This window comes from Haliotis rubra, unplaced genomic scaffold (genome assembly GCF_003918875.1).
Source record: "Haliotis rubra isolate DU_JTF1 unplaced genomic scaffold, ASM391887v1 Scf104, whole genome shotgun sequence".
NCBI lineage: Eukaryota > Metazoa > Mollusca > Gastropoda > Lepetellida > Haliotidae > Haliotis > Haliotis rubra.
In genome coordinates this window covers 1811692-1827833 of record NW_025764937.1, presented here as the reverse complement: position 1 = coordinate 1827833, position 16142 = coordinate 1811692, and the positions used below count along the sequence as shown (strand labels likewise).

Sequence of the window (16142 nt, the reverse complement as noted above, 5' to 3'; positions counted from 1 at the left end):
CCGCGCAGGTCTCCATGAAGGTCTCCACGCAGGTCTCCACGCAGATCCCCAGCGAAGCAGAGACATCGCAGTACTTAGTCTCTCTACTGAACGCTAAATGCCGTCAACAAGCCTGCGCGAAGGCATTCGCGCAGGCCATCTACAACGCAGAGACGTCGCAGTACTTAGCTTCTCAACAGAACGCTACATGTCGTCTACAACTTGCGCGCAGATCATCACAGGAATCACCATTTCGGAATATATTGCCAGGAAGGCAATCCCGGACTACGAGAGGATTACTTACACGCAAGGCGCCATACAGACACACCACGCCGACCACCACGCAGATCGCTACGCAGATCTTCAAGGTTATTCAACAAGGACACGAGGGCGACTGGACCTAGCATCACCCTAGAAGGGAAAGATCTTCGTAGGCACACAGACTAAAGGGCATGTAATAAAGTTCAAGAGGGGTACTCTTGTCCGAATTCATCACCGGACGGCTCTTCAGACTGAATCCAGGACGGGATTCACATAGATTGATATATCTACTTTAGAAGACTCATGGCCATTTAGAGATCTTCACTTCCGTACAAATCTGCAGATATTCTCACTGGCGTGGTTCAATAGCAGCCTTTCTAAGGCTAGGTAACTACATACTCGTCAACGATTCCCTGAGTAGAATTTCCAACAAAGTTCAGCATTAATTCTACAATTACGACGCTTCATTGAGATGGCTGTATGCAGTCTACAAGAGCAGCACTGACAATGTGACGATTTCAGCTGATCATCTGTATAAAGGGCGACGACATTATCTTCAGGACTGAAGTAACAGTCACAGCAGCCAGGAAAACAGCCTACCTACATCGGTATTACGCGGCGAAATATTTCGCGCGTTTACCATTCAACCCTCGATACACGTGGCCACTCGTGTAACTCCGGAAGGCTACGGACAAGACTGAGAGGTGATCAGATGTCAACGGCGGCACTAGATTCTACAAGGACCTTTTTTCCTGCTACACCGGTGACGTCACAGCGCGGCAAGCCAAAGGAATCAAAATGCTTTATTTTGATTGGACCACGAGAGACAACGCCCTGCGCAGAGGTCGGCCGTAGTTCACAGGTCAAGAAGTGGGTTACAAGTGACAACAACCTGTCAGCGAGAGAGGAAGGCCTCAATTACAGTCCAGTTAGCGGGACCCTCATTGATTTGGCTGTCTTCACGAGGTTAGAGACCTTCCCTGTCATCATTGCAGACGATTCATCAGACGAATTGCAGCAACATACGTTGTACAGGCTTTGGGTGACGGCAGCCACACGACTTTATATAGACTTCACACCGATGGCAGTCACGGAGCTGGACATCGCTTCATTTCCCCATACGGACATGGCAAGGGTTTCAAGATCGTGAGGATATAGATACAAGTCCTTGTATCTCAAGCACTACTCTCTCGTTATTACTACGGTGGCAGAGTCTGTTGGTTCTTCTCACGTCAGCACAAGACATGACACGCAGAGGGAGTCTACCACTACACCCACTACAGGTCTTCGTGAATGTACAACTCGACGATCCGGACCCCTTCGGACTCCCGGACAGATTAAATCCATATCTAATATGGTGGACTCAGAGATCGGAGGGTCGCAGTCGCACCTATTTAGCAGAGCCGGAGTATAAGACGCATCTCTATGTGGACGCATCTCTCCAAGATTGGGGAGCACACCTCGAAAACAATGTGTCAGCTGGGATATAGACCATAGCAGAGAAGATCTGCACTTCCACATGCTGGGAATGAAAGCAGTGATAAACGCCATACTCCACTGGACCAGCATTTTGAAGAATGTTCATCTGACAGTACATACAATCACCTCCTCAGTGGCGTTCTACATCCACAGAAGGATCAACATGGTCGGCGAACCTTCTGGACCTCTGCTTTCCACTGGCCAGCATAACAGTCAACCTGAATGTCCACATCAGAGCATGCCACATTCTAAGAGCCAAGAATGTGATAGCAGATGCACTATCCTGTCCAACGCAGGACAGACTGGATGCTACATCCAGAGATCTTCAAACAGATCATACGAGAGATGGGAGCACCTTTAATAGACCTCTTCGCCACAAGGGTCAACTGATAACATTCGTCTCGCCAATACTAGATCCACGGGCATGGGCAACGGACACGCTAAGCATCTCCTGGCAAGGACTAAACGCTTACGCGTTTCCACCACCAGCTCTAATACCAAGGGTGTTGCAGAAAATCAGACGAGACACCTACAACTACTTGAGGCGCGCCTTACTGGCCAGCGAGAATATGGTTCCCTATTGTCATACAAGACCTAGGACTGCCTCAACTGCAACTACCAGATTGGACGAATCTACTAGTACATCCTCACACAAAGCAGGCGCACGGCAACCCAGAGGTGTTCCGACTACACGTGTGGACTGTATCAAGGCATGCTTGAACAAGAGAGGATATTCCGCCAGGGCAGCGAAAGCAGTCACACTAGCTTTACGCAAGTCTACACGCAACTTGTACGACGACAAGTGGCGACACTTCGAGACATACGCTTCGAGGACCGGCTTCACAGCCATGAAAGTGACACATCCTCAAGTGGCGGACTACCTTTGTCACCTAGACAAACAAAGCGGTTAAAAGGGTCAACACTCTCAACATACCTAGCGGCATTGAGCTCAGTTATCGCCATGAGGACGAGTGCAACTGATGAAAGTACCAGAGTTACTGGCCTTACTACACCCTTTTAATTGGAGGACCAACAACAGAGATTTAAAGCTCCGGCGTGGGACCTCAACGTAGTTCTACAACATCTCACTAGTGACATCTACGAACCATTACAGAGAACATCATTCGAGTTCTAGACGCAGAAGACGCTGTTCTTGATAACTTTGGCAACAGCAGCAAGGATGTCGGAAATCCATGCTCTGGACTTCGAGAGAACATGATTTGATGGAAATCAAAACATCGTGCATATGGGACTGAGATAGGACTTCATAGCAAGAATCAACTGCCAGGTCATCCAGACAGACAGTTCCACGTCCCAACACTATCATCAGTCCTTGGACCACAGGATACGCAGGACCTATCCTTGTGCCCAGTGAGAGCATTGCAAGTCTACCTACAAGATCTAGGTCAAGGAGACGGAAATTCAAGTGTCTTTTCGTCCCGATATCGACAGCGACACAGACGGAGGTCTTCCGCACTAAGATATCAATCTGGATCAGAACTGTCATCCTACGGGCCTACAAAGCAGCAGAACTTGATCCTCCAAGAGCCTCCAACCCACATGAAGTTAGAGCTCTGGCGTCAACACTCGCTCTACATGGGAATTGCTCTTTCAGGACGATAATGGAGGACTGCTTCTGGAAATGGGACATGCTGTTTGACAACCACTACCTGAGGGACATCGTCACCGAGGACGTCTCTGGCATTCACCATTTCGGCCCACTTGTTGTAGCACTACAATTGACAGTCCCACAAAGGCGCTGAGACGGAGTCTCGCCCTTTTTATCACATGACTTGCAAAAGCCTACACTCAGGAGAGTTCAGCTTTAGAGTCTATATGCACGTCTAGGACAGACTAGCATAAGTGATATGACCCAGTACTTGTAAGGACATACTCGTACAGGAAAGGGTCGCTTCTCCACTTGGTGCTCGCATCAAGAGATGGAGTTGCAAAATCCACATAAAATGTTAACAGAAGCAAGGACCAAAAGTTAACAATTGTGGTCCCCCCATCAGAGAAAGCTGGAAGTGAAGGGTTACAGCAGCAGCAGAGCCTAGCTGTAAAAGAAGTGCTACCAGGAAGTTCCCATAGGGGGGTATGTAAGACGTAAATCACCAAATTGGAATCCAGAAGTGGCTTGACCCACCACCAAAACCCTCACATTCTACAAGCAATTAAGCATGAGTCAGGATAAGGAAAAATATGTAATTTTCTGAATAAAATTGATATTTTATACTTATCCTGACTCATGAGGTAAGCCCTCCCAACCTCCCCGCTAGACACTTTGGATTTCCCTGTAAATTCAAGTGTCGGGCTCATAATTCGGAGAGAGTGAAGCATGGGAGTCCGGTGGCGCCGCTTTCCCGCCAAAACGGCCAGACAGATAACTCTTGGTGAGTGGTGATTTTACGTCTCTTTTTTATTGAAGGGAGCTTCAATAGGAGATACAAGTGTTCCACTAAGTTCGCAAGAGGAAGGAGACAAGCAATTAAGCATGAGTCAGGATAAGTATAAAATATCAATTTTATTCAGAAAATTACATTTTAGTGTCCCCAGCCATGATATTGCTGGAATATTGCTAAAAGCGGCGTAAAACTTGATTCACTCACTCATTCCCTGCCTGCTGCCTAGGAGTAGGAGATAAAAAAAAGACTGGCTTGCTGAGAGTCAGCATTATGCAGTGCTCAGTTTAAGAGATGGTAACCTACATGCACCAGGTGCAACCTAAGATAAAAACCTAAATGCACCAGCCAAATTCTTGCTGCACTGCTTTTGTTGCAATAAGTAATGAAAGAAATATGGTATTGAATTATTCAAAGTTTAGAAGACAAATGAGCTAACACAACCATGTTTGTAATGTTAGATAATTCTCAAAAACTGACTTGCACCTGGTGCAAGTTAGACTAATAACTAGATTGCACTTTGCAATATTGGGTTGCACCAGTGCAAGTAACAAAGCACTAAATCGAGTCCTGAATATGTGTTTCTTATCCATGTTAGTCTGTGGCATGGTTTCTCAATTAGCCATCACTATAGCATCAGTATTTTTGAATATCATGATTTCAAATTGAATCATTAGTTTCCAAAACGATAAAACTTGCATGATTTTGTTTTGCTGTGTCTGCTTTAAACAACAAACAAACAAACACTACATATGTGCAGCGATCTTGAGCTCGGCTTCAATCCTGATTTCACTTCGCCTATTCTAAATGGATAAAGTGCAAGGTGTATATATCAGGATAACTGATGACATCAAATACGAAAAATTAAATTTGAATAACAGGAATTCTTACTGTACTTATGATAGATGATAGTGTTTTATTATTATGCCTACAAGACTCAGGATATACCATGACAAGATGGGTGTCTATTATGGATGACAGAGCAGCAACCTTGAGTTGAGTATTGACCTCAACCCTCACTCTGGTAAGTGACCCATCTTAATACTTTTTCTGTCTTAACACAGGTCATTCAAGAACAAGGTGGAGTTGACTATGACAATGGGGATGACAGTACAGCAGCCTTCACTGGTGACCCTGACCTTGGCACCTTGGTCTTGACCTATAAACACGCTGATGGTGCTCTCATGAGGTGGGAATGTTTTATATGTGAATGTTTGCTGGTCGTAAGGGGCAACTAATTGGATCAGGTAGTTGGTAGCGTGTTGTCGTAACTAGCCAGTGTACCGTTGCTAATATGTTTAGCTTCATCACAGTTTATGAGCTGTCAGATGCCGTTCCCCATAGACCCTCATGATCACGTTTTTGGAAAGACCATATTGACGGGATTGGTACTGAATTATGTATGCACATTGGTCCATTTATAACGATTATCTAGCTTAGCTCGGGAAACATGACATTAGAAATGTGCTCATTTGTATATTTGGAGTTTAGATTGTAATCTGTATGAATCTTTTTTCAAATCTATTTCAAATAGTGAAATAATGTTTCCACTCGTCCTGTAGACAGGGTGTTTCAGGCAAGCTAAAACATATAATGACACATAGAAACAACCAGAAATTATGCTATCCCTTGGATGCCTATTACAGTAAACTGACAAATGATCGCTTTGCTTAAAAATGGTGTTAGTAGCTACACCGAAACGTCGCTCATATTAATAATAAAGAAGTTGTATATCCATAGAACTCTCCTCGTTGTTTTTCGATATTGTCTTTACCTATTGTGTTAATGAAGACGGTGGAACACCAGTTTATTATTCGCCTGTGGAAGATACTGCAGTGTAATATTTTCACGGTAATATTATACTAGTGTAATACCACTAGACGTATGACGTCTTAATGGTTCACAGTTATGAAGTCACAATGCTAATACCTCTGTCACAATGGCATTAGGCCTTGCTTGACTCGCGGAAAGCTCAGTGTCATCACACTGTAAGCAGTTTCTATCAATTTATGTTGGAGAGTAATAAACAGAATACTGAACTCGCTTCCGTGAAATACAATCTTTATGAAACTCGTGAAAGATTTAGTATCAAACTCGCTCTCGATGGTTTGATACCAAATCGTTAACTCGTTTAATAAAAATGGTATTACACGGAAGGTCGTTTAGTATCCTCTGTGTTTGTTTGTTGTTTGCACGACTGAATATCATTTGTTTGTTCAAGTATACTACTCAACAAATGTTAAAGATGTTCCAGTGGGAACAATTTCATAACCTTCCATACCAGATGAACTATATCTTATGTAAAACTCATTTGAATTTCATTTGAATACTATTGGTTTGTAATGTGTCTGTATTCTTGTGTTTCCAGAATTTCAAACATCAAGTTATTGTGCAAGCAAAATACGGATGAACTGGTCTTTGATAATGAGGAGCCAACAGGTACTTATGTAAGTATACATCTTTGCCACAATAGTGTGGCTGATGATCTTTACTGTGATATTGTTCAGACCTTGTCATTGATGGAGGCATGTTTGGCCCAGTCATCTGAGTTAACTCTTTGTGCAGAGTTGCATCCCTCTATATGCATGATAAGGTATGCTGGAACATGTGATGTTATTTGCTTTGTTTCTCTCTCATGTTTGTATGCTGATATTCTATGTATCTAAATTACGTGTTCACAAGGTATATAGAGAATCTCACCCAAGTGTCTTCTGATATCAATTATATCAACATGAGTTGATAAAAGTACTTTTATCAACGAGTGTTGATATATTTGATATCAGAAGACACGAGGGTGAGATTCTATTTATCATCCAAAATCACTCTTCATTAATTTTCAATGAAAAATGTACATCTCTGAAGATGGTACTGCCATTAGACTTGCAGTGCAGCGATGTCATAGCATTGTGACGTCATCAAGTACATGACGTCATAGCATTGTCAGGGCATTGTACAAAATCTACTGTCAAAACGATATCTCCTAGGAGATATCGTTTGATCTCACACAAGCGATATCTCCTGTGGAACACAGTTTTGGATGATAAATGTTATTGATCTGAAACTAGACTACAATGTTTCTTGGAAAGTGAACGATATTTCAACCACTCTCCTAATGTAATGACAGGTGTAGTGTGAGCGACCAATTATGGTGTCCTCTGTCATCTTATTGCTGCCCATTTCTCCAGGGTTTAGTATTACAAAGGAAGAAACAAACATGGAATAAGGCAGATTTATTCGAGACAAGGTCTCTCGCCTACTTTTAAACCACTGGACCCTTGAAGATCCGGGTTAGAATTGGTATTCAGTAACCCATGCTTGTCATAAGAGGCGACTAGCGGAATCGGGTGGTCAGACTAGCTGACTTGGTTGACACATGTCATTGTATTGCAATTGCGTAGATCAATGCTCATGCTGTTGATCACTTGATTGTCTGGTCCAGACCCGATTGTTTGCAGACCACCGCCATATAGATGGAATACTGCTGAGTGCGGCGTTAAACAACAAACAAACCAACAGACCTAAAATACTGACAGACTAAATATTTTAACCTACGCATTATCAGATGTTTTCCATTCAGTTTCGAAGGAACAGATTGTAAAGTGTCTTTTGTGTCAATTTCAGCACTTTAGGTTGTACACGCAACACATGTGTATTGGAGGGCAGTCCGGGGGCCTCAGTACAGGATCTGTGCTTGTAATTATGTGAGTATTTCTGCAATATGGATTGGCCTGTGAATAGCTGACTATGTCCCTGACAAACCAGTGGTTGATCTCATGACCACCAGTTCATGCAACGTGGATACAATGACTCTCAACCAAGTCATGAGCCTGAACGGCTGATCATTTAGCTTCTTTGTGTAACATTTAGGAGCTCTTGAATCTAACATTGATGAATCAGATTTGAGAACCTTCAATATTATACCATTTAGATGTACACAGAGTACAGAATGGTTCAAAATGAAAGTTATTAACTTACTTACATAATATAAAAGTCAGTGACTCATCATTGTGTAGCTATTGTAATACTTCTAATGAAACTGTTTTGCACCTATTTTGGGACTGTTATTTGATAAATAGGTTGTGGAGGAAAATTGAAGAATGGCTGATATCTGATGCTGGAATAAGAATTAAACTTTACCACAAATTATACTCTTTGGATGAAAGGAAAAGAGAAATGATCCTTTGAACAGGTCAAAAATATATTTCTAGAACTTGCAGCCAATACTATTATGCCTCAAAATGTATTGCCTTCACAACGTGTTCATATGATAAATTTACAAAATTTTGGTCTTCTTTGCATACTTTGTTTGTCTGATATAATATAAGCCTTTGATAAAGCCAAAATCCAACATTTCTGATTGTAAGCAAAGATTGTACTTCAATATACATATATGTACACAGATGTGTAGACTCTAATGTTAGTATCATTACTCAAGTATACATATTCTTTGTTTTTGTACTTGAAGGTGCTAAAAGCATACAACTGTCAACCCTCTACTGATTATGTGTGACATGTCATCTGTACTTTGAATAAAAATCTGCAAATAACCCCCCCTAACCCCCCAAGAAACCCAAAACATTTAGAAGCTGGTATGATGAAGAAGAACAATTTTAAACTTTTTATGGATAGACAACTTCTTTATTACAATAGATGCAGATGTCATCATCTAAAGAAATTCTGTGTCCTTAAAGAAATGTTCCTCTGCTGATCATTTAGTCTCAGAACCATCATTATCTTGTATTGTGTACTGGCGTCATAGGCTGCTCTGAATCTGATTTAACACAGATTCCCCAAGTGTAGTCTTGCCATGGAAATAGGGGTCGTGGTGGGCGCGCTGTCTAAATCGCCATGGCTAGTAATCCAGTAAGCTTGAGGTGTCGGGATCGAGCCCACCTGTGACCGAGTGTAAAAACCTTGAAGTCAACTTTGTGTGCAGACTGTTTCAGTGCTGTCACAACCCCTAGTGTAGAGTACACAACCCTGTGCACTTGAAGAACCCATCATTCCTGGGTAAATGACCAGATGGTGGCCACATGAACACGTGCAAACACCCAGTTGCGGGTACAGCAACGTGCAGTAAACTTGGACAAAATACTGTGACTATGTGTCCCAGTCTACCCAGCTGTGAATGGGTACCTTGGAAAACCACATTAACTCAGATGGGGAGTTGAAATAATATGCCACAGATTAACTCAGGGAAAAACAAAGTGCCTAGCCTAGTGGCTTGCACAGAGTTGTAGTCCCTCTTAGCTAAGATAAGGTAGTTGAGATTGGCACTTAATAACTATGGAAGAGAGCTTCGAAAATGCCTTTGAGATTGACATTAAATGATGGTCTAGTGTACAGTTGGGTGTGGGATGTTGGTCTAGTGTAAAGTGCCTGGTGATGTTGGTCTAGTGTACAGTTGGTTACAGTGGTACCCTGGTGTGGTATGCTGGTCTGGGATGTTGGTCTAGTGTACAGTTGGTTACAGTGGTACCCTGGTGTGGTATGCTGCCCGTTTATCGAACCTCAGATATCCGGTTCATTAAAAGCAATTCTAGCGTGTAAAACTACTCACTTAACCGAAATCCGGTTTCCGTAACGGATGGTCATTTTCACATACCAATTGCTAAATCATATGCATTTTTCTCGTATATCTGGATGGCTGAGCACCTGTCAGTATGTTTACACAGCGCATTTTACCGAGTGGCCTTGCGTGCAGTGGCATTCTTTGAAGGTTGAGAGGATTAACTGCCCTTAATTAGCAAGGTGACACTGAGTTAATCTTGAGGCTAATTGATGCGATGTGGTAAATCCATTACAGCGACAGTTAAGTATGATTCCTGGTGTGGTCTTCAAAAGCGCGAAAATAAAACCTCTGGTCTTTACAGTATTTGTTATTTGTGTCAATGGTCTGAGGCTTATTATGTTCGTTTGTTTGTCTGTCTTTTCCATATGGTCCTCGGTTCAGATATCCGAAAAATTGTACAGTGGTATGGTATGTTACTAGTGTACAGTACACTGTGGTACCCTGGTGTATGCTGGTCTGGGATGTTGGTCTAGTGTTACTGGTATGGTACCCTGGTTACACTGGTATGTGGTGATGGGATTTAGTCTAGTGTACAGTTGGTTACAGTGGTACCCTGGTGTGGTATGCTGGTCTGGGATGTTGGTCTAGTGTACAGTTGGTTACACTGGTACCCTGGTGTGGTATGCTGGTCTGGGATGTTGGTCTAGTGTACAGTTGGTTACACTGGTACCCTGGTGTGGTATGCTGGTCTGGGATGTTGGTCTAGTGTACAGTTGGTTACACTGGTACCCTGGTATGGTATGCTGGTCTACAGTGGTACCCTGGATGTTGGTCTAGTGTACAGTTGGTTACACTGGTACCCTGGTGTGGTATGGTGGTATGGGATGTTGGTCTAGTGTACAGTTGGTGTGTACAGTGGTACCCTGGTGTAGTATGCTGGTCTGGGATGTTGGTCTAGTGTACAGTTGGTTACAGTGGTACCCTGGTGTGGTATGCTGGTCTGGGATGTTGGTCTAGTGTACAGTTGGTTACAGTGGTACCCTGGTATGGTATGCTGGTCTGGGATGTTGGTCTAGTGTACAGTTGGTTACTAGTGTACTGGTTACCCTGGTATGGTATGCTGGTCTGGGATGTTGGTCTAGTGTACAGTTGGTTACACTGGTACCCTGGTGTGGTATGCTGGTCTGGGATGTTGGTCTAGTGTACAGTTGGTTACACTGGTACCCTGGTGTGGTATGCTGGTCTGGGATGTTGGTCTAGTGTACGGTTGGTTACAGTGGTACCCTGGTATGGTATGCTGGTCTGGGATGTTGGTCTAGTGCACAGTTAGTTACACTGGTACCCTGGTATGGTATGCTGGTACGGATACAAATATACCAAACTAGCAATACAAATTTGAGTGCCAACATAAAATCAATAAAATAAACAACGTACAGAAAAAATAAATATGTTTTCTGCAAAAGTGAAGAATTGGAGGAATTCTGTTCACAGTCATATTATGTATGTCGCACTGATACTGCTACATGTGGTATTAAACAGCAAACAAAGAAACCTGTTCAGGTAACGTCATAGACTGTTGTCAGGCAACAAGCTCAAGGTCATTAAGATGATTATTTCTCCTTTGTTTTACAGATTCTTTGTGTTCCTGTTGGTGTATTTGATAGCAGGAATCTTGTTCCTGAAGTTTGTCCGAAAAGCTGAGGGAACAGAAATGGTTCCGAACTACGTCGAATTTTGGGCTGCCTTGCCTTCCTATATACGGGTAAGATTGAACCACATGGTAGTGGCACAACATCTAAACTGATATACTTCACTACAGTCCCCCAAACAGAATATTCAGTGAGTGAGTGAGTATTGCTTTGTGCTGCTTTTAACAATATTCCAGCAATATCACGGAGGGGGACACCTGAAATGAGCTTCACACACTGTGCTCATGTATGGAATCAAGCCCGGATCTTCAGCATGATGAACTAACACTTTAACAACTAGGCTACCCCACCATCCCCAGAATATTCAAGGGGCGGTGGGGTAGCCTAGTGGTTAAAGCGCACACCCGGGTTCGATTGCCCACATGGGTACAATGTGTGAAGCCCATTTCTGGTGTCCCCTGCTGTGATATTGCTGGAATATTGCTAAAAGCGGTTTAGAACCAAACTCACTGACTCCGAATATTCAAGAACAATGCATTTTCTTGTTGGTACCGTTCATGCAAAGTTTCAGCAGAAGAATTATTTTCCTGCCAGGGTGGCTTTGGCACTTAGTTTAGAATTTTGAATAAATCCCTGGAACTGCTGTTTGTGGTGGCATTCAACCCAATTCACCCATTCTTTTCTGCTCTATATTGCAGGAAGGAGTGTATTTCACATTCCGAGGATTCAAGACTGAAGCAACATATGAGAAGATTTGATTGGCACTCCACGTTTTTGTTTTTTGTGTGTGCAAGGAATTCATATTTCACCGTTCTATGTGGCGTTTAATTCATAAAATCAAAAACTCATGTGTGCAATCAGTGTTATTTATGCATATATCATTTTCTAAAAATATTCCAGAATGGCTTTTTATATTTATCAGGGATAAATGGAACTTTGTGTGATATAGCTCATTGAGAAGTATTTTTGTGTTCATGTGATGTTTTGAATAACTACATGCAGTGATTTCTTCAACATGACATTCTTCATCTGTTCCTTTTTGGCAGTCTGTGGAAGTAAGAGGTGTAATGTCATCCACAGAGAGTATCAAACTCAGGGATTAGGTGACCCACTTGTCTTGGAAACAGGTCATGCAGTTGTTGTGGGCACAGGGGATCCAGTTGTGGGCACAGGGGATCCAGTTGTGGGCACAGGGGATCCATACTTATGCTTCACTGAGTTATGTCCCCTTATCAAGCAAGAAACCTTTGTCTTTGGTTTGAATGGTTATGGTGCTGGTTTGTGAGCTCCTCACTTCAGTTAAATGTGTATGCTGCCTGCATCACTCAAATTCTAATAACAGAAGTTTTCCATGATCTCTTAGAGCAGTGGCCAGTCGGGTAGGGGAGGGGATATGGTGCACAGTGGTGTAGCATAGCAGTGGGAGGCATTTAATTTTAGATGCCACTCAAAGAAAATTCTAATAACAGAAGTTTTCTATGATCTCTTAGAGCAGTGGCCAGTCAGATAGGGGAGAGGATATGGTGCACAGTGGTGTGGTAAGCAGTGGGAGGCAGACTATATGGGTGCACAGTGTTGTAGCATAGCAGTGGGAGGCATTTAATTTTAGATGCCACTCAAAGAAAATTCTAATAACAGAAGTTTTCTATGATCTCTTTGAGCATTGACTCTGGGATAGATGAATAGGTACACAATCATGTGGCTTAGTAGGTAGAGATAGGGGTTGGGGTAGCCTAGTGGTTAAAGCGTTCACTCGTCACACTGAAGACCCATGTTAGATGCCCCACATAGGTACAATGTGTAAAGCCCATTTCTGGTGTACCCCGCCATGATATTGCAGGAATATTGCCAAAGCGACGTCAAACTAAACACGTTGACTAGAGGTAATGGAGGGGATATGAGTGCACAGTCATGTGACATTGCAGCTGGTGATACTCCACTGGGGGATATAGGTGTATGGGCAGTGTATGTGTGTGTTTGATGAGGAAGATTCTGAAACACTCAATAAACTGTTCTACTAGAATTGTCCCATTCATAATATATTTCCAACCTTCTTTTGTATAGGTTCGTCAGATTAGTTTATGTTGAATGATATATAGTATATATTGGATAGATCTGAAGTAGATGTTTCAGTGATGATATATTTCCAGCCTGCTTTTGGATGTTTTATCAGATTATATTGTTTTGAATTATGTGTCAGATGTAGATTTTCTTATATTAGATGTGAATCCATGTGTATTTAATTCCTGCCAAGGTCTGTGAACATATAAAAGGTCATGGTTGTCTGATTTGTAGATAAGGATCCACATGGCACCACTGCGTTTGCCCACAAGGAGATACTTAGTTTTGGCTCTTAGATCTGAAGTAGATGTGGATCCACATGTATTTAATTCATATAACTGTCTGCCCTTTAGGAGATACTACGTTTAGGCTATTAGATCTGAAGTAGATGTGGATCCACATGTATTTAATTCATGAAACTGTCTGCCCACAAGGAGATACTAAGTTTTAACTCTTAGTTCTGAAGTAGATGTGGATCTGAAGTAGATGTGGATCCACATGTATTTAATTCATGAAACTGTCTGCCCACAAGGAGATACTAAGTTTTAACTCTTAGTTCTGAAGTAGATGTGGATCCACATGTATTTAATTCATAAAACTGTCTGCCCTTTAGGAGATACTAAGTTTTGGCTATTAGATCTGAAGTAGATGTGGATCCACATGTGTTTAATTCATGAAACTCTCTTCCCACTAGAAGATGTTAATTTTTTACTCTTAGATCTGAAGAAGATGTGGGTCCACATGTGTTTAATCATGAAACTGTCTGCCCACTAGGAGATACTAAGTTTTGGCTATTAGATCTGAAGTGGATGTTTATCCTCATGTATACTGACCCAATCTGCAAAATGGCTATTGGCGTTTTCATCATGGCAGCATATTTTACAAGTGGTATTAAAGTAGATACGGATACTCTGTCCATGCAAGATTCGTTTCTGGAACATATCTTGAAAACTTTGTCTTCCCAAAGCAAATGTCCATGCCTTTGTTTAGTCCTTACTCTGACTGTCAGCCTGAACCAAAATGTTTACAAAGTGTGGACGATGAAATGTTTTGTAAATTAATGTGGACAATACTAGTGTACCTTGCTTGCATTAACAAAGTTATGCAATATAACCTGGACGTAGTAGGGATATTTTTTGTCAGGTATAGCTCACATGAATTTAAGCAATGACCACAAAATAACAGAACTGATAATATATAACATAATTAAGGGCTAAATTAGACACCACATGGGTACAATGTGTGAAGCCTATTTTGGTGTCCCTGCTGTGATGTTGCTGGAATATTGCTAAATGCGGCGTAAAACCCGTCTCTCACCTACTAAGTTCAGGGTCAAATTTCTTTACACAAGCTGATCCAATAGTTATGATTGTCCACAACTGTGTATGACAGCTGCTGATGCTGAGCATCTGTCATTTTAGGGACCTTGTCAGATAATCATATGATTACAAGCAAACCAGCTCATCCACACAGTAAACATTTTCAGTAGAGTAGCAGCAGCAGCAGCAGCAGCAGCAGCAGCTGAAGGATGTTTCTAACTGTGTAATAAAATCTGGAACACGTATAATTTCCTGTGGTGACCTGTCCTGCCCATTTCAAATATGGGTCTAATGTAGGATTTCCTGTTTTTGATTTCATGGAAGTTCTATCACATGCCATCAGATTAAGTTTAGTTGTGAAGATAACATCCATATCGTCCCACAGGGCATTATGGCTTTCAAGCTTACACTTTTGGTGTCTATCGTCTATCTAAAGTTCAGATGTGATACATATAAAATGATAGAAAGAACACCAAGTTTTGTTAAGAAGTGAATTAAGGCTATGCTTGTTTTGGTTGTTGTTTAATGCTGCTCAGTAATATTCCCGATATGATAATGGTCAGTAAATAATTGAGTCAGGAACAGACTCCAGTGATTGGCAGCAGGAGAATCAACATGGACATTTCCGATATGATAGCATGCATCAACCAAGTGCTTTGTACATCGTTATTACTTCATACTTCCATAAATGCAATAAAGTCTATTCTTAGTTAATTAATTACTATTGTTCAGTCTTACTTTCACTTAATTGTTTAGACCTTCCTGTTTGAGTGTTATCCTGAACCCAGTGGACACACACACACACACACACACACACACACACACACACACACACACACACACACACACACACACACACACACACACACACACACACACAATGAGAGATGTATTCTTGTAAATTGATAATTCTTCATGGATGTTTGAAGTGAGGCTCCTCAATCACTAGTATCATGTTCCAAGGAATCCCCAGTTTGTATAATGCATAACATGAAGGCTTTGTGTGTATTTATATGTATTGAGTTTGCTAATTATGATAAATTAATGGTGTTGCTTGTTTCTTTACAGAATGATGTATTGGTTGTTAGGATATTACTTTACACAACAATTTGCATATTAGATTACAGAAATAAAATTCCTATCTTTTATAACTAAACAAGTCCTTGTTGTTCTGAGTACCTGGTACCTTGCTGTCAGGTGTTGACTACACGTTTTATTATTACTGTGATTAATTAGATGAGATCTGAAGCGGACATGGATCCAGGTGTATTTATTCCATACCAAGTGTAGCTTTCAGAAAGAGGTTGAGTGGTTGAGCTGTTAGACATTTATGACCACAAATGCTGGTGTTTGGAAGTATGGGAAGGGAACTGTGTAAGTTGCCTTTCAGGTATATTTTTCAAAATGTGTATATGGGGAAACATATGGACCCCCCTGAGGCATCTGCAAGACTGTCCTGATTTGCTGGTACCCTTCATTT

The 16142-nt window shown here is 41.8% G+C and overlaps 1 protein-coding gene across 2 annotated transcripts in view; it reads left to right on the top strand.

Annotated features, from left to right (window-relative positions):
- LOC124274270 (cation-dependent mannose-6-phosphate receptor-like) overlaps positions 1 to 15380 on the top strand; it is a 55290-nt gene extending 39910 nt beyond the window's left edge. For both annotated transcript variants that reach the window (XM_046709613.1, XM_046709621.1), the window contains exons 3-7: positions 5186 to 5310; positions 6490 to 6568; positions 7743 to 7822; positions 11266 to 11395; positions 11981 to 15380. In XM_046709613.1, the coding sequence (XP_046565569.1) occupies positions 5186 to 5310; positions 6490 to 6568; positions 7743 to 7822; positions 11266 to 11395; positions 11981 to 12040 (474 nt within the window). In that variant the 3' untranslated portion in view covers positions 12041 to 15380. The remainder of the gene's footprint in view (positions 1 to 5185; positions 5311 to 6489; positions 6569 to 7742; positions 7823 to 11265; positions 11396 to 11980) is intronic.
- The last annotated feature ends 762 nt before the right edge of the window (positions 15381 to 16142 follow it).